At 40.5% G+C, this 24515-nt stretch overlaps 1 protein-coding gene across 1 annotated transcript in view; it reads left to right on the forward strand.

The window, feature by feature from the left end:
- Window positions 1–24515, forward strand: part of SLC12A4 (solute carrier family 12 member 4) — a 62858-nt gene that overhangs the window by 19103 nt on the left and 19240 nt on the right. Inside the window, exons 2-11 of the mRNA XM_007426063.2 lie at window positions 9543–9634; window positions 13470–13601; window positions 15520–15666; window positions 16241–16295; window positions 16827–16957; window positions 18413–18654; window positions 19854–20068; window positions 21209–21373; window positions 21471–21569; window positions 22986–23043. Coding sequence (XP_007426125.2) covers window positions 9543–9634; window positions 13470–13601; window positions 15520–15666; window positions 16241–16295; window positions 16827–16957; window positions 18413–18654; window positions 19854–20068; window positions 21209–21373; window positions 21471–21569; window positions 22986–23043 — 1336 coding nt within the window. The remainder of the gene's footprint in view (window positions 1–9542; window positions 9635–13469; window positions 13602–15519; window positions 15667–16240; window positions 16296–16826; window positions 16958–18412; window positions 18655–19853; window positions 20069–21208; window positions 21374–21470; window positions 21570–22985; window positions 23044–24515) is intronic.

Here is a 24515-nt window from a genome sequence, read left to right on the forward strand (position 1 = left end):
ATAGGAAAGATTTCTTATTCAAAGGTAAGCTTATTCCTTGACTTCCAATCATAATTTTGTCGGTCCCCTTTGTTTTGCCAGTTGTCAAAGCGGTGATCAGGTGCCCAGGCAACTGGTTCTCTTCGTTCTTCTAGATCCAGAGACCATGAATACACCAGTACGTAAGGAGATTTAAAGCTTTATTGTTAACTCTAGCAAACAGATTTAAACAGGAATACAAGAGCTAAGATAGAATTAAACAGAAACACATAAGCGTAGCATAAAAACAACATACCAAGCAAGATGATAATATTCTTCCCCTACTGTGGGGAGCTTCCATAAGGCGACAGTGGAGAGACCCCAAGATGGTTTAGATAGCACAGTGCCTAGCCCCAAAGCCTGTGTCCATGCTCCAAATTCCAGAAGCAATGCTAGGGCTTTCTATTAAAATCTGGCACTGCAATCCCATGACTCTGTTTTGGAGTCAGGGGCTTTGAAAGTGACCTCGACCAGATGCAATACCTGCTCATCAAAAGATTCCAGAGCCTGAGAACTGTACAGATAAGCTAGTGCTTAACCTAAACAATCCTGAAGGTTTTCCTCCCGCCCACCCCACTTCTAAGTAAAAGTAGGGGGGGAAAAGCCAGCTAAATTTTATTATGATTCAAAGTGAGCTTTCTTAACTTGTGCAGGAGAAATCAAGCTATGCCACCTAAACTCTTCGAAATAGCAATGGTCTTCTGCATTGCCACCACACCCTTGCATTTTATGTTGTTGGACAACCTATAAAGTGCAATAGACTGGACGTTCCTTTTGTTGACCTTCTGTCTTTTGGAAATGCTTAATTTCATAAAATTAGGCAGTAACAAAACAAATGAATGCTGTTCTAGGCAAAAAGGATGTTGGAATGGATGAGGTGTGAGCCAGATCTAAAATCAAAACTCTTTTTTTGAAGTGAATATTTCTGGGGAATAAGCTGAATGTGTACAGGTTTTCAGTTGAGTTAAAGGATGCTAAATTGGAAATGCCGTACGTATTTTCCCCTTAAGATACAAATATTATAAAGAAGATGCATGCTGTTAAACTGTCAAAGTATTTACAAGCACTTCAGTACAAATGATTTGAAAGAAACCCTAGTATGACATAAAATATAAGTAAAACTTTGTTTGAACATAGCATGTATGCAATAAATTCTATTGAATTAGGTGAGGACTTACTCTGAAGAAAGAAGGTAGTGATTGCAATCTGAGTTCATTTTATTATAAAGTATAAATAGTTCTGCTACTTTTGCTTTTTGGGGAGCTCAGTTGAGGTATTTTTGCAGCATCTAAAATTAACATGGCAGGCTTTTTTCAAATGTTTATGAGATGTGAGCCATTAAATATTTTAAGAAGCAGCTCCATCCGCTTAGGGCAATGGAATGTTCTCCTGTTCTGAACGTCAGGAAAATCCAAATGTGTTTGTCACAAGGGTTGAATTGGTGGTTGACAGAATAAAGGGGCATCTGCTCGTCTTAAGTTAGCCTTCGCCAACTTGGTGCCCTGTAGCTATGTTGGATTTCAACTCCATTTTTCCAGCTGCTTTGGGAAATCAAATACAACTGGTCACCAGTTGGGGAAAGGTTATAAGTAGTCCAGGAAGATGGTGAAAATAATACATGATTATAATACAACAGAAGGGCAGCAAAACTTCATGATGTTTATTTACCAGGTTTCTCAAGATTTGGAGCAAGGGCTGGAAATGGCTTTCTCTCCATCATGAATGAAATCAGTAAGCCTGTCCAAACAGGCAACATGCATTTTTTCTCTCAGCAGATATCCTGGGGGTTTTCCTTCATTTGTGAAGACTTGGCTGTTCTGGAAGACCTTTGAGATGTGATCAGCAGAGAATTGTCAGTGCCAGATATAAAACTCTCAACTGTAATACAGGGTCATTTTAGGCTCATTGTATTTCTCTTATTTGCGCTGGCTTGTCACTGTGGCTCCTTGCGCACCACCTGGAGTTTTTGGGGATTGATAAATGTATTGATAAATAAAAAATATGCACCAACTGGTATTCTAATAGGGGAGCGTTACTCCTGTGTAAGGTACAGTGGAGGCTGTATTGGTTCAGCATCAGCAAGGAGTGAGTGCTGATCCTTATCCCAAGTGAAGCCAGATTTTTTTGGTGGGGGGATTTAGAAGCCAGCATTCTTTGCTGGAACTCCTTCCTCTAAGACACCTTAGCACCAGAAATAAGACCCTTACCCTCACTTTTGATATTCATGAAAGCTGGCATTTTAAAAGAGCATTTGGGGACTGAGGTGTATCTGAAATGGTTGTTGGTGTATTGAAATGTATGCCATCAGGTCAGTCTTGACTCCTGGCAACTGCCTGGACAAGTCCTTACAGTTTTCTTGGCATGATTTTCAGAAATGGTTTGCCCTTGCCTTCTTCTTAGGGCTGAGAGAGAATGACTGCCCCAAGGTTATCCAACTAGCTTTGTACCTAAGACAGGACTAGAATTCATGGTCTCCTGGTTTCTAGCCTGATGCCTTAACCTCTACACCAAACTGGCTCTCTTGTTAGGGTGTTAAGGTGGCAGAATTTCAACTTATTACTGATTTATATGGATATATGAATATCATTGCTGTATTGGTGAGTGGCTTGTATGCTGCTTAGAGTTGAGTGATGGGAGAGGTATAAAAGCATTTATAATAACAATAATATGAAATCTACAGAATGTTAATGTGCTGGGGATTTGAGGAGGCAACTGCGAAAATAGATATGGTAGGTGACCTTCCCGGATGCAGGAAAAATTCTGGTTAGACTCTTCATTTTTTAAAAAAAATTAACTATTTACATGATAAAATGGTTAGCAGTTTTTTAAATACACAGGGCTGCTTTTGAAAATGTCTTTGGTAGTATGAAATGAACCTTGGGCTCACCAGTCCAAGTTTAACACTGCCATTGCTCCTTTCTATACCAATATATTTCATTGTGCTAAATTGATCTTACTGTGATACAGTAAGAAAATTGTTCACTGTGATGCAGCTCATGAAACCAAGATTAAACAAACTGGTTTTGAATGAACCCAGTTATGCATAGGTATGATCCAGTCAATAATTCCTTCCCCAACTTTTGTTTGGGGCAAATTGGAGCTTAGTAGGACAGCTTACTAGGACAATGTATGGCTGGTGTTTGTTTGCAGTTTGAATTTGGAAGTACTATAGTGATACGTCTGAAACTAGAGGGAGGAAGGGAGGAAGCCATGATATGTGGGAGAGGGAATATGAGGGAGGAGGAAGATGCATGTCAGAAGGTTGCTTATGACACATTATGGTTGGTGTGATATGTAAGCTATCTCTTAGTTTATGTGAAAAATTTAAGAATGTATTATGTTCCATTGTAGTAATCAATTTTTGTTAAAAACAGTGTTGGAGGGAGCAGATGATTTGTTCATGGGGTGTTAGCTGAGTTTTGACTGTGAAGTTCAGGCACAGAAGCCTGGGGCTTTGGGGAATTGATTGACCTCTTCTGGAAATAAAATTCAATATGGTTAATGACAATCAAGTTCTTGACCTCATCTGACTTCAGAGATATACAAACCTTGCTGTAGCTGTTGGAATAATTGGTCTGCAAGAAACCTAAACTGAGGGAAAGAAGAAGACATGAATTGCAAAAAAGAAGACAGGAAATTGCATTTTCTATAGCAGCAAGATGGAATATCTTATAGAAAATATCTTCACCAGTTGCTAAATTTAATTAGATTAGCCCCTCAGAAGCTCAAAGCAGTACATGGTGTTCCTACCTCCTATTTTCCCTCACAACAACCCTGTGTCATAACTGGCCCAGAGTCAGCCAGAGGCCCTTCTGTGGCTGAAAGTGGACTGAAACCTGGGTCTCCCTTAACCTTAACCACAACACCACCTTTCATTCAGGATCTCAAGTGGCACACACACCACTTCTTCCTTCTGTTTTTCCCCATGACAAACCTGGGAGGTGCATAAGAACATAAGCAGTGCCCACTGGATAGGACCCTTGGCCCATCTAGTCCAGCACACTGTTCTCACAGCGGCCAACCAGCTGCCCAAGGAAGTCCACTGGTCTCCCAGCAGATGGTCTTCAGAGACAGTCACTTTCCCATCAAGACTAATAGCCATTGATCCCCATGACTTCCACGAATTAGTCCAACCCGTTTTTGAAGCTAGTGAAGGTAGTAGCCAGGACCATATCTCATGGTAGCAAATTCCAAAGTTGAATTATGCATTGTATATATATAAAAGAACCCTTTTGCCCTGATTCTTCCAGGATTCATTTTTGTTGGATAACCTCTGGTTCTAGTAAGTTAGGAAGGGGAAAGTAACTTCTTCTTGTCTACTTTATCCACACCATGGATAATTTTGTACACTTCACATCCCCTTTCATTTGCCTCCTTTCTAGACTACAAAGCCCCAAATGTTGCAACCTTTCCTCATAGGGAAGCTGCTCCAACCCCTTGATCATCTTCCAAAGGTCTTCCAAAGATGCTCCCATCACCCTTGTAACCGAGTCCATCCTTCTTGCTGCTGGTTGTCCTCTTCTCTTTCGTTCCACTTTTCCCAGTATCAGCCTTCTCCAGAGAGCTAAGTCTTCCGATAAATTTATATTTTATTTATATAAATATCTATATACCTGCTTACAAATAATTGCATTGTGCTTATACTTTACAATTTCTACCATTTTGTGGGAAAATAAGCTTTAAAAATTAAGAGGGTTTAGAAAAGCTGGCAGGGAGAGGGGAGTCCTTAAGTCAGTTACTTTTAAAGTTATGTACAAATGATAGAAGGTAGGAATTTGGGCTCCATGGTCCTCTGCATTGGGCTGAATGTGTGTGGCCCTTGAATTGATTAGGACATCATAATTTGCAAAAATGAGAAAGTTCTAGGAACTGTTAGTTGACAGAATTCAGCTAGAAGACCATTGTAAGGATGTGTACAAATCCACAGGAACTAGGAATTCTCTGATTAAGCAAGGCCCATTTTTCAGGAGAATTTTTAATTTTATTGGCAATGGGATACAATTTTTTATAAAATTGTTTACATCTGCCCACAGGTGGCCTCTAGGCTCTGTGGCTTGGACAAGTAGATTTCCAGAGAATAGTTTTACCAATGGTTATTAATCGTAATGGCTAAACAGTCTCCAGGATTAGAAATTGTATATCAGTTGAACTCCACTGGGAGACTGTTGACTTCATATTTTGTGAGTTTTCTAGAACATCTGGTTGGTGATTGTTGGAATTATAATGTTGGGCTAGCACCCAGATTAAGAGTAAATAACCTAGTGTTCTTCAAATGTTTTCAATTACTAGTTCTATCACAGAGTGGCAGCTCTGGAATGAGATGCTTTTAGTTTCCAGAGCAGTGTTTCTCAACTTTAACAACTTTTAAGATGAGTGGACTTCAACTCCCAGAATTCCCTAGCCAGCCATGCTGGCTGGGGAATTCTGGGAGTTGAACTCCACTCAAAGTTGCTAAGGTTGAGAAACACTGCTCCAGAGACAACTTTGGCTGAGATTTGAAATTCAGGGAATGAGAGATCTTGGGTGATTGATGAGACTACAATTTCCAGCTACGATTCCTCCATTGAGGAGTCTGAATCTCTGGAAGATGTCCAGTACAGATCCTCAGACTTGGAGCTTAAGGGTCCTCTCTTCTTCTGGCTTGGCTTTCCAATTCTCCCAAGAACTAGAAGGTGTCCTACAAATAGGCTTCTTGGCCTTTACCAACAGAGTCACAAAGTGTACCTCACTAAATTTTTTTCTCCTTCTTCCAAACTCTCAGGTATGTGTTAGAATTGAACAGAAGATGCTAAAAGGTACAAATAGACACGTTTCTATTTCATTAGCCAAATGCTTTCCTGCTGGCAGTTAAATACACCTAGTCACCTAACAGTTATAAAACCCCTTTTTTTCCAAATTGCAGTTGTCCATAGCACATGAGAAAAATGAGTTGTAAAGCATAAGAGAATGCACTTGGAATACAATGAAAAGCTTGGTACCACATTTTCCCGAATCAGCATTCTCCAGATATGTAGGGATTACAACTTAAAGAATCTCCAGGCCAGCTGTTGACCATGGAGCTTGGAGTTTTGGGAGGGGCAGTGGCAGCCATCTGGAGAGTAGAGGATTGGATCAGGTTAATTTAAGGTTTATGAGCTGGAACAATATGAAGTGCCCAGATTTCTCAGAACTTTAGATGAAGGTGATCTTAGGAAAGAAATGGAGCAATGATGCTCTATTTTCACAGGGACTATAATAATGGCCAAAGCAACATATTGATGGAGATAAAAATAGAATGTCCTTGCAGTGAATTTGAATGTAAACCTTTTAGAACATCTTCTGGAGATCTTCAGGGTTCCTGGGAATAATAGGACAAGGGCACCGTGTTTGGCCTGCAGTTCTCATCATCCCTGTCACCAGGGCCTTTGGAGAATGGCTTCAGCAGCAACCCTTTGTGATATCTATTGTTTTGGGAGGTTTTATGGAATATAGTAAGGGTGAACAACATTTTTTCAATCAAGGACCAGCTGCTACAGTAGTAATCTCTTAAGAAGCTCCATCATATATCAGTGGTGGAGCAAATATTTACTGTAGTGCTTTCTATAGGTAATTGTCTACATTTCTCTCATGAAATGAGAGACTACATTCTTTGGCTGTTCAACCTTCTCCTGCTATCTTCACAATAAGAGCGATGGCGATTTTAGAAACTTGCCAACAGAATAGAAAGACAGGTTTCTTTTTAGTAGCATTTTGATAATCTGTTTGCATGGCATCTTAACATCTCTTGCTAGAAGCCTTCGGAAATAATCCTAAATAGATTAGAGAGATGTTTCTTAGTGTAAGCAAAGCTTTTTAGAACATCAAGTTCTCTTGATATTCCATTAACCAAGTAGAAAGTAAGACTGTCTGGACTGAAACAGAAGGGGACACTTTCTTCTTAATTAGCATTATTTTCCTAATTCTAGAAATAAGGACCTCTAAAGCAAAATTACTACCGTGAGAAGGTTGGTTGTGATCTGCAGTAATGATCTATAATGCAGTCGTGACTTAAAAGGAAATAGGATTTGTTTGTTCCTTTTACTTTTAACTCTTTCCATCTCAATATTGAATTTGAAATGTTGGATATATTTGAAATTTATCTGGTCCTCACTCAGGTCGTCTTTCCTTTGAACAACATCCCATCAACAAAGCTTTCTAGATGCACCTTTTGCCCTATTAAGTGGAGGAAACACAATTTTAAGTGGAGGCTGCAGGGGAAAATGTTAATTGTTCTCCTGCTGTTTCTCCACACAGATTGCCTCATCAGTATTTCACAAGGCAAAAGAGGGAGCAAGTCCTAATTCCAGACTCATATTTACTGCTTGTATTTATTTATCATTGTATGTATTGTTTTCAAGTCAAGACTGTAACAGATACAAGAAGATCTGTTTTTAAGATGAATTCCCTTCGCACCCAGAAGGGGTGATACAAAACACTTTCCTTTAATGACTGCATTTTTAGTATATCTAAAAGGATTCTTCCCATTTTAAAGGTGAATTATTTGGAATAGCCTACATTTCAGCTGAAGTACTTTTGTATTGCCCAGTAATAGGAGTACTCTGGGCAGTGTACAATCAGTTAAAACATATTGTAAAAAAAATAAATCAGCATAAAAGCCCACTTAGAGGAGAGCACAATAGATGAAGTAGGTAACAGGGCAGAATTGCAGTGCCGTGGAGATGCTACTCCAAATGCTACTCTGTACTTCAAAACACCAATGTGAGTCTTAACATGCCAAGGAAAAGGGATAGGTCATCACTTGGTGTTTTCACATTGTGTTTGGAGGAACCCAGGAGTTCTTAGAAAACTTAGCAAATGCTTGAAAACTTTGGAAATGCTTCTCAGTTGGGAGAAAGAATTTCCAAGGAAGAACTTTGGAAAAAGGCCCATCTTGTTCCTTCCCATCTTCTCTTGTCTGGGCAAGACCAAGAAGGTGAATGCCATCCTTGCAGGATATGTAGGACAGGCTACATGTTATTTCCACCTCCCATTTCCAGCCCCAAAGGCCTCCTCCAGAGTTTGGGGTTTTTTTTCCAAATATTCACACCTTTTTAAAATTTGCATTTTTGTATAGATTGGGAGGGAGGCTTTGGGAACCTTGCAGAGGTCTGAGCCAAACATTAAATGTTGAAATCTCCCCCCAAATGAGAACCATGTTTCTAAAGGGGGGGTGGGGGGCCTAAGCAGCAAAATCAACACCATAAGTCTTTCCAGAAAAGCATAGAAAATGGCCTTGCCTTTGTCCCTTGCAGCCCCCTGAGAAAATACAAGTGCAGCCCCAAAGCTGAAAAAGATTGTCCCTCTCCCCAAATAACAAATGAATAGGGAACAAACAACCTTGTACATCACCAGTTCCCTGCTGGTTGTTTTTGACCAGGGCAGCAAACTGTAAGCCTCCCTCTCAAAATTGGGCAGGAACAGGACAACAACGAAACACAAATAAGTTGAGACTTAAATGGCATTACAATTTTATTACATTGTTTAATTTCAGTGAACATTTTTATACATGCAAGATGCAATAAGGTCACCACGTCCCACTCTGACTTTAGGATGGGATGTGTCTGGAGTTGGGGCACTCTGACTGCAATGTGTTTTGCATCACTCTAGTTTTACACAACTCCCATATCTTTAAACATCTTCCCCTTTTATCCTGCTAAAACATATAATTCAACTGCAATTTTTGGTTGGCTTTTTTGGGGGGGGGGCAGGAATTTATTCACTATTGGTGTGGACATTGTCATGTGCCAATGCTGATTACATCTGCCCAGCATGGCTAATAATCAGGATCCTGTATTCCAGGCAGATGGTTCCTTAGGGAAGGCTCGTGTTCTGCAGGGACTGAAATTCTGGGGAGGAGCATCTCCAGAGCTGGTGGGGGTAGAGGGTGGGATAGGGAGGTCCTCAGCAAATAAATCAAGAGTTCCTGAAAATCCAGTAGAGGAGAATACTGATGAGGATGATGATACCTAGATCTTCAACCAAGCAACGAAACTCAGAGAGCACCAGGAACTCCACAGTTCCTGAAAATTTGCATTGTATACATTTGAGACTAGTCTGGCTGCTTGATGTTATACTACAGTATAACTTTATAATGATGTTATTGAATCAGTAGTATTTATTTTTATTTTTACTGATAAGTTTAATTTGATTAATTTTGATTTATTGCAAAGGTACGATATGCATTCAGTGTCACGCTAGTAAGCTGCTTAACTGAAGAGACCTAGAGGCATTTGTAATAAATACATTTTCTAATAGCCACTTAGTAGAAAGCCAGAAATGATTTGCTGATATAAAAGTCAGTGCTTTTATGCCACTTCAGTTGCCTGACAAGCCATGACTTAAAAGCAAGAATACAAGAAGCCACCAAGTATCCAAAAATGATCAGTAATAATCTAATTTACAGTACTGTAAAATGCAATGGAGGGTAGTTCTCTTCAATTTCTCAGGATTGCCCTGAACTTCCCTTCCTGAAATGATGTCTACCCTTCTTCTTTTTCTTTCAACAGGACATGGCAATCATAAAGAAAGTAGTCCCTTTCTCAACAGCTCGGATCCAGGCAAAGGAGATTACTATGACCGAAATTTGGCCTTATTTGAGGTAATAGAGCTTGAAATTTCATTTCCAGAATGCTCAATTTGGCCCTTGTCCAACAAGAAGAGTATTGAAAGACATCAAAGAGGTCCTGGTTCACTTTCAACCATGAATGACAAAGATCCTTGACTGTTGTTGTTTTTTAATTTCTTCAAAAAAACGTTGACTCAATACAAGGAACCCATTGCAGACCTAAGTGTACCAATTTGATGGTAATCCCTCCAAGACAGGCTAGAAAAATTTCAAAGTATACAATGTCATTTTAAAGGGGTGTAGTGTTACCTGTGAATTAGTTTTAAGGTTGCATCTGTAGGTAATTTGAAGAAGAAGGTAGACTATATCTCAGCTCTACGCTTTCTTTGTCTTGTTTTTGACTCTAGTACAGTATTTCTCAACCTTGGTAACTTGAAGATGGGTGGACTTCAGCTCCCCGAATTTCAATTCTGGGAGTTGAAATACACCCATCTTCAAGTTGCCAAGGTTGAGGAACACTGCTCTAGGGTTTCACTTGGAACTTTGGGTCGCATCATAGAAGAGAATCAGTGACCTGGGTATGAGCCCAGAAAAGAGAATAGGGCTATCCATGGGATGAGATGAGCATGTCTTATAATAACTCCTGGGAAGATGGCTGCTCACAGGTTTGGGATTCTACTCTTGATGTTATCTTGGCAGTGCAGTTCTAGCTGGCTGAGAGAGAGGGGACTAGCTTAATATGGAAGAACAGGAAGCTCCTTTTTTGTGGAAGCTGCTGTATTGGACAGGATCCATGACTCTATGGCAGGACCTTCCTTTTGTATTCAAGAAAGGCACAAGAACAGTGTTCATTTAGAAGAGAATCAGGAGTAGCCTCCAGTCAGAGCAGAGTCTACTGACTTAAATGGACCAAATGATCTAAATTGGGGGTGGGCAGGCGATGTGCTTTCCATCTTCTGAGAGGAAGTCTTCCTGAAGCAATAGAACTTACTGTTGAATAGATATAGATGGGATTGTCCTGCAAATGGATGGAGAGATTAAACTCTGCAACCCTAATTAGCATAGTTGCATTTAAGAAGGCAACTGCATAGCAAATCATGTGATGCCTTATAAGTTTCAGTGGAATTATTGAAATGGATGTAATTTTCTTTGTTTGCATTTTTGTTGATCTATGACTGAAATAAAGATTTATTGGTATTATTGTTGTTACGTTGCCCCAGAGATAGATTAGTTTATTGTCCATTGCTTTTGTGACGAACAGCAGATTTGATCTAATTGATGCAGTCACGTGTTGGATGGCCTTCTCCTTCCTCTGATATGGAGAGCTGCATTTAAAAAAAATCTAATTATTATAAGGATGTTTTCGGCAGTATGTTACCAAAATGTTTTCTATTATGTGTTTTATTTTAGAGATTTTAATGTACAGATGTGCAGCCATTTGGGGGGGAAAGAATCACACTTGAACTTTGAGTTCCATGCTGAGTACTGTACAGACAAGGATTAAAAGTAAACTGTTAGTTGATATGAAAGGCATTTACAGAAAGAAAGAAAAAAGGGCCTAGGATGAACGCTTCCAGTCACTTTTCTGGCTAGCAGCCAGGAAGCTGGAAAATGGCCAAAGTTCGGTGTAATTCTCTCTCTCTCTAGAATTGTATCACTATACCATCTCAGGGCATTGTTAAAAATGAGATGTTAGGCAGCCTGGCTTCTCCGTGGGTTGCAGCGAGGTGCTCCATTTTGTGCAACTGGTTTCCATAGAGATGGCTATAGAGACCTGCTGCCGTTACCCCAGCAAGCCTGCTCGGTTGGTTAACCTCTTCAGAAGTTGGCTTGGTTGCAACCAGGAATGTTCCCCTTGCTCTGGGAGGTCAAGCCCCCTCATCCTTTGGTTTTGTTTCTGCCCGATTTGTCGGAAATGCCAAGAAAGGGTGGTGAAATTGAGCAATAGGGGGTAGCTTGCTTTCAGGCCTCCCTTGAGAGAGCATCCTGCCAAGATCTTCCTTTGATGAAATGTCTCTTTATCTCCACCAGGTTGCTGCTCTCTGCTTCCTCCTTGACCAGTTGGAGGGCTGGGAGGATTCTCTTTCCAGAACAGCCTCTAATCCAGTGTTTCTCATCCTTAGCAACTTTAAGACGCGTGGACTTCAACTCCCAGAATTCCCCAGCCAGCCATGCTGGCTGCGCAATTCTGGGAGTTGAAGTCCACGCGTCTTAAAGTTGCCAAGATTGAGAAACACTGCTCTAATCAGACATGGAGGAGGGATGAAAAGGGAAAGATTTCACAACAGATGGAACCAAATGCAGACGACACAAGGTGGAAGTCAGAAAGATTAAATTTTAATCTTTAAATTTTAAACCACAGTTGGGACCTGTGGGTCGCATGTGGTCTCCTGGTCCTTTTTGTTTTCGCTTGGTCTTCTTTTTTAAAAAGCTACCCAATAAAAAGCATTAAGCTTCAAATTGACTCGATGCGTTTGTTTTCCTTTTTTTTTTTTTTTGGGAAATGTCCCCTCATCCTCCTAAAATTTTTTAAAAAAAGCAGAGGAGGACTGGACCAGCCCCTCTGTTGATCCTACTGCCGCAAGAGCGGAAGTCCCTGTGAGCTGAGAAAATTATAAAGTGCAGCCTAGGTTTGGGAAAATGTGGTCCTACTCTTGTGTTCCATTTAGCAAAATTAAATGGAGGCCTCCCACTTATCTGTTTTCAATCCTGTATATTTTACAGCGGCTGCAAATGGAAAACTCAAAACGCTGAAAGGATCTCAGGTTGCTTAGCCTTAGAAAGAGAGCCAATTTGGTGTAGTGGTGAAAGGTACCAGGCTAGAAACCGGGCGACTGTGAGTTGCAGTCCTGTGCTAGACGCAGAGCCAGCTGGGTGACTTTGGCTGGTCCCTCTCTGTCAGCCCTAGGAAGAAGAAGGCAAGGGCAAACCCCTTCTGAAACTCTTGCCAAGAAAACTGCAGGGACTTGTCTAGGCAGCCCTCAGGAGTCTGTGCCTGTAATGACTAGGAATTATAGGAGTTGAAAGCTAATGCATCTGGAGGGCACATAGCGAAGAGCACTACTCAAAATATCCACGGAGGGAATTTTATTTATTTATTTACGGCCAAGGGTTGACATCTGCCAATGATAAGTTTGTTAGAACCTTGAAATAGTGAAAACACAAAAGCACCAGCAGTTCTCAAAAAACAATTCACCAAAAAGCAACAGCCCACAACATTTTAGATTGTCCTTTTGGTTGTTGAATTCCAAAGGAGCAGCTCCATCTGTTTGTTTTGGCACCTGGGCAGTCTTGATTCGGCTTTGAAGTTAAACAGAGTTGGGCCTGGTTAGTATTTGGATGAGAGAGACCAGGAAATCTCAGAGCTGGAGGCTAGATTAAGATATGGAATAAGAAAGACTTGTAGAAGAGGGCAGCAGAAACTCTTTCTAGTCAAGACTACACGGATGTGTTCGTGAAGTCACCAGGAGGGTACCTCATCTTAATTTATGTCTTAGCCCTCTTGCATGAATCCAACTTAAAGATGCTAATTGTTGTATGAAAACCACACAAGAGAAGTCATTTGAGTGAGATCCTTCAGCAATATTTGCTTACCAAAAATGCTGTCAGTTTTCTAACTTAGCAGAGAGGTCAGGCAGGCATCCTCATGGTGTTGATTGGATGCAGAATAAATGTCTTCCACAGACCAGGGGTGAAGAAGGGAATATACTTGTTAGCAGGGTTTCCCATGAGAATGGAAGCATTATAGTGGCCCGCTGGTTGTATTTTGATATAATGCAGGTGAAACAATCGAAGCTTTCCAGGACATGAATGCTCAAATTTTACTGTACCTGTTGACCAATGTAATCTTGCCTATTTCCCTTTGTAGGAAGAACTGGATATTCGTCCGAAGGTGTCTTCTTTATTGGGCAAATTGGTCAGCTACACAAATCTCACTCAGGGAGCCAAGGAACACGAAGAAGCGGAAAATGCTGAAGGCTCAAGAAGTAAAGTTTCAAAAGTAAGTAGCTTTCTTCAGTTTGTGTTTTTTTTTTAATTTTCATGTGAACATGGAGCATCTGGAATATGAAGCCCACCCGTGGGATCCAAACATCAGCTTTCAAACAGTAAACAAATTCAAATTCTATCCATTCTGCAGATGATCTAGAATTGGAAGATGGAGGACATGATTGAATTATTCCTTCTGTGTGTGATATATGATGCAAAAAGGCAAGAGTACAAGACGTGTCAGAGTTAAAATAACGTGCAACCTAGACTAGAGAAGTGCATCTTCTATTGTGCACACCCTAACCCATGGATGGACAATGTCTTGCAGTTGGGGAGTGGCAAGTGACTTCATGATGTTAGATGAATGAGTGGGACCAAAAATGGCAAATTGGGAGAGTGGGTGGGGTTAAGAGGAAAAATGGATTCAGAGCCTTAAGCTCCTGTTTTGCCCTTCAGCCCCTCAAAAAGTGCGCTTTAAAATATGCCCGTGCTCTGCAGAGGCTGCAGAACAGATCCTGAGGATTGACCTGCCATCACAGACCATGAATTTTTACAACGTTCTGCTTGATACTGTGTGGCTTTCCAGAGCTGATGAGGAGAGTACAGGCAAGGTGAAATCCACATGAGCAGCTGGCACCTATTAAAAGCGCGATTTGTTTTGAGATGGACATGATTCATGTAATCTCTGGGAGTCAACACTCAGTTCAAGGCATGCTTCATTATCTGTATCTTGGAAGAATAATCTTTTTACTGTTTATCCCTAGAAAACTCAGTACATTTTAATTGCCAAGCAAAGGTGATTGATCTTGTTGTAGATAATGGAAGTTTTAGTCAATTTTGACCCCTGGGTCAAATTGGAGCCTGTGACAGATTAACTGTGACAGATTCTCCACATTAACACAGGCTGGTGTTATGACGGTTGGTAACTGTTGAACAAGAAGTCATTTCGTACTGAGAAATCAAAACACTGAAGTTGCTACCACATTTTAATAATTTTACATTTTAAAAGAAAGATGCCCCTTTCATCCCCTCTGGGTGAATGTGTATGTTTGCTTTGTTCAGAAATTCTCTTCGTTAATCCTTCTGTTCTGTTGGGTGAGGAATTTGCCGTCCTCCAGATCGTGTGGAACTACAAGTCCCAGCAGATCATACTACCGTGAGAGATTCCTGCAGCTGTAACTTGTAGTTCAGTAACATCTGGAGGTTCACAATTGCCCATTCTTCCCACAATCATTTCAATATATCAGAGGATGTGAGGAGCATATCTGGACCTTGTACCATGTTAGATAGGTGCAGATATATTTCCTTAACAACAAGAATTCTGCTTCTGAGTGCATTGGACTAAGTGTGGGTATTCTTTTTACCTTTACGAGTATAATTCTATGTGTTGTTTGAGAATGTGCAAAGTGAAAGCAATAAGGGAAGGGTTATCTGACATAAAAAATGCTATTGAGGTAAGAAAATGTCAGCGCATGAAGAAGGAAGAATTTCTGATCTACTCATCTTTCCCAACTTTGTGCTGTGATGCTCCCTAAGCCACGGAGTCCTCCATGTAAGGTTTGTAAAGCCAGCTCTGGAATGTATGGGTGGTTACCTCTTTTCCTGAAAGAACAAAATATTAGGAGTCCTTGTTTTGTGCGCCTGAGGATTAAACTTTGCAGTGCCCAGCCAGCCATTTAGATGAGCAAAAAGACAGTGATTGATTAACCCCATGAATTGTAACCAATCCCTTGGTTAAATCTTTAACCAAGCACTTTCAAGTGGCTTTTGGAAGAAAAGGACAAGGTTTGGTTTTAGATAATTAATTTTTGTCACAGGAGATGACAGCTTGGAAAAGAGGCATGCCTTGACAGAGAGCATTAGCTCTTGTCCCATGGTCTTTAACTGCTATGTCATGCTACTGTACTGAGGTAACCTCTTCTCTTTTTCAGTCTCCCAGCATGGGGACCCTGATGGGCGTCTATCTGCCATGCATGCAGAATATCTTTGGGGTCATCCTCTTCCTTCGGCTGACATGGATAGTGGGGACAGCAGGTGTTCTCCAGGCCTTCCTTATTGTCTTAATCTGCTGCTGTTGTGTGAGTACATGGCCTAGGGACAAAAACCCATTAGATGTCTCCTACTTTCCTTTCTTCCACCCATGCCATGCCTTTTTATCCAGAATCTTCCTTACTTGCATATCTCAATGCCCAAATTCATGGCTGGATGAAGATTCCGGCTGTGTGGATTTCCCCCCTATATTTTCCTTTATCATTCATTCATTCGTTCGTTCGTTCGTTTGTTTGTTTGTCTACTTATTTTTACTAGAATCCTCAAGGCTTGCCAGTTGCAAACTAGCACTCCACAGATTGGTTGGGTAAACATGTACTTAGAATTAAGGAATTCTTATTTTAGTACCAAAGTTGAATGTCACGTTCCATTGCACACTCTTCTAGTTTTGTGCTTTTTCCATTCCATTAAAGTAGCCCAGTTTGATGGGGTTGGGGGAAACTTGGCAGGTCTGTTGACCCCTAAAATTGCTAGAGTTCCCTGTAATATTGAGCAACCTGGGTTCCATTTTCATGTGTGAACTTACTTCCTTGCCAGATTTGGTGTATTTCAGTTTGCTGATTCCTATAGTCATGTTTCTTTAAACTTTGTTGTCATTCACAGACCATGCTGACGGCCATATCAATGAGTGCAATTGCAACCAATGGTGTTGTTCCAGGTACTCTGTGATTTATTTGGTATGGATGTAATTCTGAAGCTCTTGGGTCCCTGTGTGAAAGAAATGTCTGATTGATTGATTGATTGATTGATTGATTGATTGATTGATTGATTTGCCATCAAGTTTTTGTTGACTCTTAGTGACTACATAGATAGATTTTCTCCAGAACAATCTGTCCCCAGCCTGGTCCTTCAGGTCTTCCAGCAGATATTCCTATCACTGCTCTGAGTTCTTCCATCCTGTTTTTGGTCTTCCTCTTCTTCCCTTTCCTTCCACCTTTCCCAGCATTATAGAAAGCAAGTTTTCAGAGATAATCTGCTGTAGTAGCCCATCAACATCCTGACATTCAGTTTTCCGGAAAACTTTCTGCTCCTCTGCACTGTGAAAGCCTCCTTTACAAAAGAGGGTACCTTGATTTAGATTTTGCTTTTTCAAAGATCCTCATCTTGGACACTTGTTAAATTTACTTGATTAAAAAAAAATATTTCACATTTGTTTGTTTGTTTGTTTGTTTGTTTGTTTGTATGGTAGCTGGTGGTTCATACTTCATGATTTCAAGATCACTGGGTCCTGAATTTGGTGGTGCTGTGGGACTGTGTTTCTACTTAGGAACAACTTTTGCAGGTGCTATGTACATCCTGGGTGCCATTGAGATCCTACTAGTAAGTAGCAACAGACATATTTCCAGAGAAGTCACAATGTATTAGAATTACTGATGAACATGTAGAGAGATTAGTTAGGAGTATTCCAGTATTGCTTCTGGTAATTGAAGCACATTATTTTCTTAGAACTTCAAAAATGTATCTGGTCTTACATGCTGCTCTTGGAAATATTCCCAAAGCAGGGGTAGACAACTGATGATTCTTCACTTCTTGTTAGATTCCATCTCCCATCATATTTTACTCATGGCCATGCTGGATGGCACTGACTGGAATTGATGTGGAAAAGCATCTGGAGGAGAAAACTGTTGCTTGTCCTCCTCTGTTTTATGAGAATCACACATTAAAATGTTGGGATTGAGCTGAATGGAATAACATTTCTTGGTGTTTCTGCATGAGATAGACCTGGTGCCAATCATTTTAAAGGCAAAATGTCTTAGGTTTTTGTTGTGCGGACCTGAGACCAGGGAGGAGAAGTAGGAAACTGATTCTGGCTTCTGGCTTTGACCGTGGGATTTAGTGGTAGCAAAAGGATATATTTATAAATCTTACATAGAAATCCATGACTGGGAGGGAAAGAGTCATCCTCCACCACTGAAGAATCTCTTGCTATAATTTCCTCCCTATTTTCTTTTATATCATATCTACTAGATTTTGACATAATAAATGTTACAATATTATAACATTTATAATAAATGTTATAATAAATACTAAATGTCCCTCTGGAACATTCTCCCCTCAGAGATTAGGATGACCCTGACCTTTTGGCCTTTCATAAGGCCCTAAAGATCTGGTTATATGTGTGGGCCTAGGGCCCCGTGTGTGTTAAGGGTCCCGTTTCTTGGCCATTTTTATAATTATAGGATATTTGTTCTCAGCTGCCATATATATGTATTTTGTGTTGTACTGTACTTGTTTTAATTGTTTTTATGATTGTTCTCTGCCCAGAGTCACTTGGTTGGGTTGGGCGGCTATAGAAATTAAAATAAATGAATAAATGAATAAGCTGTAGCTTCTTATCTCTCAATGTCTCACACTTAGTAAAGTGTAGGCACATTGTAAGTGGTGATGATGATAATGATGATGATGATGATATCATGCCATGTGTGATATGTGTGTTTATTGAGAACTAAGACCCTCTGAGCTCAATGGGACATAATCCCAGTTCAGTTAGCATGGGTTTACAGTCCATGTTTAAGAAATAAACGTGAAATTCTATGGGATCCTTTCTCCCTAGTAGGATCTGTTGACTATGTAAAGGCATCTCAGTTGCCAGCCTTCCCTTAACCAGTAGCTTTTCAGATATGTTAGGATGACCATTCCCAGAATTCCCAGGTCCAGCAGGTTCAGAAGTCTTGGTTGAAATTCTGGGAGTTGTGTATCTCTTGAATTCCCAATGTGTGTCTTGGACAGCTTGTTTTTGTTGCCAACACTAAAGTCATGCTCTTACTCTTTCAGATATATATTGCTCCCCAGGCTGCCATTTTCCATCCAACTGGGGCCCATGATACTTCCAGTGCCACGCTGAATAACATGCGAGTCTATGGGACCTTATTTCTGACCTTCATGGCTCTTGTAGTTTTTGTAGGTGTAAAATATGTTAACAAGTTTGCTTCTCTCTTTTTGGCTTGTGTCGTCATTTCCATCTTATCCATCTATGCTGGGTCGATTAAATCCATCTTCAGTCCACCTTTTTTTCCGTAAGTAGACGTGCTTGGGAATGCCAGCTTATAATTCCAGTTGGATGTTAACTCTCATGGTAGAAGCTCCTCACGGTAGACCTATCAGTGGAATTCTAATCCCTTCGGGGTTATTTGATGGCTTTGCTTTTGTCGTCAGTGACACTGAGTTTTATTTTAGAAAACTGAGAAGTCACTGGACTCCTTGTTTCTTTGTTTTTCCTGCAGTAAATTAATATAGCAAGCCCTCTGGAATTCTTTCCAGAAGACAACCTTGTGAGTTTATTGAAGTAAAAACAACAAAGACTCTGAATCTTGAAAGTTACCAGATGATTAAGGCATCTGCTTAGAATCTGTTTCTCAGGGCAAAATGTACAAGCAGTAAAGTTCAAAAGGAACCTTTTATTATTTATGTATTTATATTTATTTATACAACACTATAAATACCACAGTACCCAGATAAGGTAACATACTACTTGTGATTTATAATAATACAATAATACAATATTAAAACGAAAAACCAAAAAGGAAGGACATATAAAGGGGGCAACATATGCCTTTGTTTCCCTTTGGCTTGATTGCTTAAGTTCTCACAAACACAAGTGTGCCATTGTGTGTTTGTGATTCTGTTAAAAAGTGCAAAAGATAGCCCATGGAATGTTTTCCCTTTGTATTTTCCCCTCTATGATTGTGCCTAAATATATGTTGTTGTATTTATATCTCTAGCCTGTAACTTTTGGAGGGGTTGGGATAGAAAACTTTTGAACTCATAATCCAGGATTAGAACCTTAATTTAAAAGAATGCAACTTATAAAGAAAGGGTGGGAAGAATTTTTTCCTCCCTCATTGCTAATATTAGAACTTGGGATCAGGCTCTGAAAAGTGATGGTGATAAATTTAGCACGGCTAAGAGAAAGGTTTCTCATCATATACCATCAAATGTTGCTGTTCTCACACTCAGCTGTTATGTGCCTGGTTACTTACTTTGGGAACCCGGATGCTGGATTTTGTCTTATCCCTGCTGCCTTTGTGGTGTTTATCAAAAGGAGGCCTAGTAATATTAGAAATAAAGACATATCCTTCCCTTTTTCTTTTAAATGAACCATTTTCGGCACCTTTTTGAGAAAAGTAAGGGTAGTGTGGGGGGGGGGGTTGTTTCTTTGAATAGAAATACGCAAATCTCAGCACGTGGTGAAAATGTTGATGTCCTTTCTCCCTAGGGTGTGCATGCTAGGCAACAGGACTCTTTCAAGGGACCAATTTGACATTTGTGCCAAAACGGTGGTGGTCAACAACGTTACGGTCCCCACCAATCTCACCGAGCTCTTTTGCCCAGGTTACAACATAACCTCTGGACTCTGTGATGATTATTTTCATTTCAATAACGTGACAGAGATTGTTGGTATACCAGGAGCTGCAAGCAGAATTTTGAAAGGTACTCTTAACACCATGGCATCACTTTGGGATTAGGAAATAAGAACATTGATCAACACAGGGTTTCCGTCTCATCAATTCCATGTGCAGTCTTGGCATCTCCATGGAGTACGGGGAAAAATAGTGTCTGAACCCCTGGAGAGCTCCTGCCAGTCAGTGTATGCTCTATTGAAGTAGATAAGGCAGGGGATGGAGTTGGTCTGTTTTCCTATTTAAATCAATCTGTTAGATAGAACCATGAGTATTCTCTTTATCTTTTAAGGAAAGAGGCTATTATTCAGGGACAGAATGCGATTTGCAGGCTGAAGGTCCCACATCCCATATCTGGCATCTCCCTCTAGGGCTAGGAAAATCCCCATTCTGAAACCTTGCACAATAATTGTCAGTCAGTTAAGGGGTGGGCCACCTCATGCTTTTTAGATGCTTTGGATTCCAACTCTCATAGTCCCTGGTCATTGGCCTTGTTGGTCAAAAACAATGTGAGGGCCCAAAGTTGTCCTCTTATAGTCCGAACGGTACAGAGCTTCTTGATCTACATTTAAAGATAATGGAGACCTTGTGCACTGTGCCTTGTATAATACAAGAGGATAGGGTCCTATTCCAAGGAGTTTATAGTCTTAGATAAACCCAGTGAAGGTGGGGGGAGGGAAGGAGGAGGAGGAAGAGGAGATGATGATGATGATGATGATGATGATGATGATGATGATGATGATGGCGGCTATATCTGTGGCTTTGTGCAACATTGATGAAATGTGGGAATACCAAAATGTCATGGATTCTTGCAAAAAAGAAAATACAGTGGCTGTGACTGTACAGTTGAAGCTCATCCCTTTTATGTAGGTCATCAGGGGTGGAACTTCATGTTGTCGTGGCTGCCGTCTTGACTGTCTTGTCTCCCCCTGCAGATGCCCTGCTTGTTGTCCAGTTGTTCATGGTTTTTAAGTATAGAATCTACCACAGCGGTTAGCATAATCATTCTGTTTGGTAAAGAATGTCCTTATTCCTGAACAACCGAAGAGGCCAACCTCTCTTGGCTATGTTCAGTCACTGTACAGAAACTATGCTTAGTGCTTAGTAAATGTTGCAAGCCATTTTTTCGTTTATTCTACATTCCTGATGATTCTTGCTTCCACCTTCCCAGATAACGTCTGGAGTAATTACTTGGAGAAAGGAGAGATCCTGGAGAGAGCGGGCTGTCCTTCTGTTGACGTAGCTGGAAATAAGAACAACCTCCACTTGTATGTTTATGCGGACATAGCAACTTCCTTCACTGTACTTGTTGGCATCTTTTTCCCTTCTGTGACCGGTGAGAAGATACAAAGGCTGAAGTCTCTGGGCATATTTTGCTGTATTGGGTTTTGGGGAAGTATTAATCCTATCTGCATTTTTGTTCTCCTTTTAAGGCATCATGGCTGGCTCCAACAGATCAGGAGACCTCAGAGATGCCCAAAAGTCTATTCCAGTGGGAACCATCCTTGCTATTGCCACCACATCTCTTGTCTGTATCCTTTAAATCAGTGTTGTCCAAACTTGGCTACTTTAAGATGAGTGGACTTCAACTCCCAGAATTCCCCAGCCAGCATGGCTGGCTGGGGAATTCTGGGAGTTGAAGTCCACTCATCTTAAAGTGGCCAAGTTTGGACAACACTGCTTTCAATGTAGGTGTGTACGTGCTATGGTTTAGTAGTTCAGAAGCTTCCTTTTTCTGGGTCAGACTGTTGCCTCTGAACCAGTAACATTTGCTCTGACCAGCAGAGATCCTATGCAACTTGGAAAGGGAAGAGACAGAACAACCATCAAGATTCCTTTGACATAAAGGATGGTGTCCCTGCTGGCTGTATATGTGCTTTCTGAAGTCCTTGGGGTTCTCTGAACTTGGTTGTTTTCTTGCAGATGTTTTGTTACCTAGTTGGGGAATGAAACATCTGCAAGAAAACAACTAAGCTCAGAGAACCCCAAGGATTCCACAATGCAACCCTGAGCTACAGAGATTCTCTTCTATTTGTACATGTGCTTTTCATTTACCTGTTTTTGCAGCTCCAAAGCATTCCTGCATAATACTGCTGATATTTGGAGGCAAAACCACTGGGTTTTGGGAACCTACTTTTTGCTGTTTCTTGCCCCTCCCAAAGGTATAAAAATAGATGTGTTAAGCACCTGTCAGGTTTTTTACACTGATTTTTCATTTTCAACCCTTTCCCAACTTCTCTCTTCCCCCCAAAACATAGAGGCAAGTCTTTTTTTGTTTGTGATCTCATTCTATTGAGGTCACATTTTTTGGCCTTTAAAAGCTAGACAAAGACAGAAACAAAGAAAGGAAGTCCACCTAGTTCTAGGTAGCCATCTCAGGTGTGACCTGGAGAACTTCTTCTGCGTTATCCCACCTGCTACGCTAGGCCAACCAGAGCATCATGTTAATTAGTGTATTATGCAAACACAGCAATGGTGTGATGTTAACTATGATGATGGCCTTTGTGTGTCAAACAGTTGTTGAACTGTGGTCCATTCTTGAAACACTGCAGTTGACTTGAAGGATCTTTTAGCTGCATGTTCTCCAGATGCAATAATTTAAATGTTGTCCATATGCTGAAGTAGAGAAACATCATTCTGACTACCATGCATTATAAATATGTATGTATTAACCCTAGGTGCTGCAGTGTATTTAATTTCTCCCACCTACTTCCAAGTGTTAAGGAAAGTATGTGACAAGAGGAATGTCACCCTCCTAGAAGATAGAGAAATGACCTTTGTGCTATCCTGTTTGTTGTGGTATTTTGCTTTGCCAATTGTATTGGTAGTGTGTGACTATTTTTGTGACTTAAGAGAAGATAAGTGGAATATTTGTGGCTGATTACTAGAAGTGTAGGAATTCGTTGTGTCAAAATTCTGGCTTCCTTAACTGGATTTGCACCTCCCAGATTTCAGCTGTGTATTGCTGTTTGGAGCTTGCATTGAAGGGGTTGTTCTTAGAGACAAGTAAGTAACTCTTCCAGATTTTCCTTTCATGGGAAGGGAGTCGCATCTTATTCTTCGATTGCTGTTGCTGCTTCCTTTCGCAGTTTAGCTGTCTGATTTTATTTTTTTCTCTCTGGCCCACTACATAAATGTATTTTTTCCTATTGAATGCTTATTATGACCAGCTCTTAACACATGGAACTATTACATGCACAATGTGATTTTGTGCAAACTTTAAAAAGTCCAAAACCCTTAGTAATGGCTACAGCTTAAGCTCTAAAACCTCACTTTCCTTTTTTTAAAAAGCAATTTTCTAGTGCTCCCTTATGTATTTATTCAGCCTTTTTAAATTAATTATGCTCTTCCTCAGAAGAAGTGTGGTGCTCACTCTACGGCAGGTGAGGCCAAGAGATACTGACTGGCCCAAAGTCACTCAAGATTCTTCAAGGATGAGGGGGGATTTGAACTTTGTTCTTCCTGACCTTAATCTGAAACTGAACCCACAACACCCTACTGTCTCCCATGGCTGGGTTGGTAGCTCATAGCAGGATAATCCATGCAAATAATTCATCCTTGTTTTGCATGCATTATTTATATCTTGCATCTGGCACTATCCAGATATCTTTCACCTGGAACTCCCAGAATTGCTTAGCCAGCATGGACGTGCACAATTACCATGCTCCTTCCAACACCTTTCTATGATTGCATGAGAAGCATTTGTATGTGCTTGAATATGCTGGTCTTTGACTGTAATAAAGATTTGATTGATATGCTTGAAAGTCTCTGAGCCATTTCACAGGGGCAGCGCTTGTATTCGTTAACCAAAGCTTTACAAAATAGTCGTAGACGTTTACGTTTCCAAAAAATTGTTGTCGGATAATATGCTTAGAAGCCAGGAAACAGATGGGAGAAAGGAAAAAAAAAACTGGCTGAGTCACATTGGGTATTATCTTACGTTCTTAGATGGAGAGAATGGGAACTCTTAGACATTACAGTGGCTATCAAATTGCCTGTAAAGACTCTAGATGCTGTCCCCTGTGAAATCTAAGAATAAAATGGTATTTATGTGGTTCTTTTTTTGGAACTTAAAGGAGAAGACTTTCTTGGAACTTAAAAAGTTGAGGCTATTTTGTAACAAATGAGTTGACCTAAAAAAAAGGATTACCTCTTCTGAATTTATTTGCTTGTGTCTTGCACTTATATTCTGCCTTTTCTCTAAGAGTTTAATACAGTATACAGCATTAGCCCTATGTGGTAGGCTGGACTGAGAGAGAGTAACTGCCCCAAGGTGAACCCTGGGGTCAAGTGGTGACTTTAACTATAATCTCTCCAATCCAAGTCCAGCACCTTAACTACTAGACCATGCTAACTTTTATACTATTTGGGTACTATTCCTTTGTATCAGGGATTTTCAAACTGATGGGGTTGATGGAGTTCTATGAGAGAATAAGGTGGTGGTGGCGACGAAGGAGAATGAGGAGGAGGAGAAGGAA

Source organism: Python bivittatus, unplaced genomic scaffold (assembly GCF_059951505.1).
Source record: "Python bivittatus isolate LINGU-HERP-01145 unplaced genomic scaffold, Pbiv_v1 ctg000190_np1212, whole genome shotgun sequence".
Lineage (NCBI taxonomy): Eukaryota > Metazoa > Chordata > Lepidosauria > Squamata > Pythonidae > Python > Python bivittatus.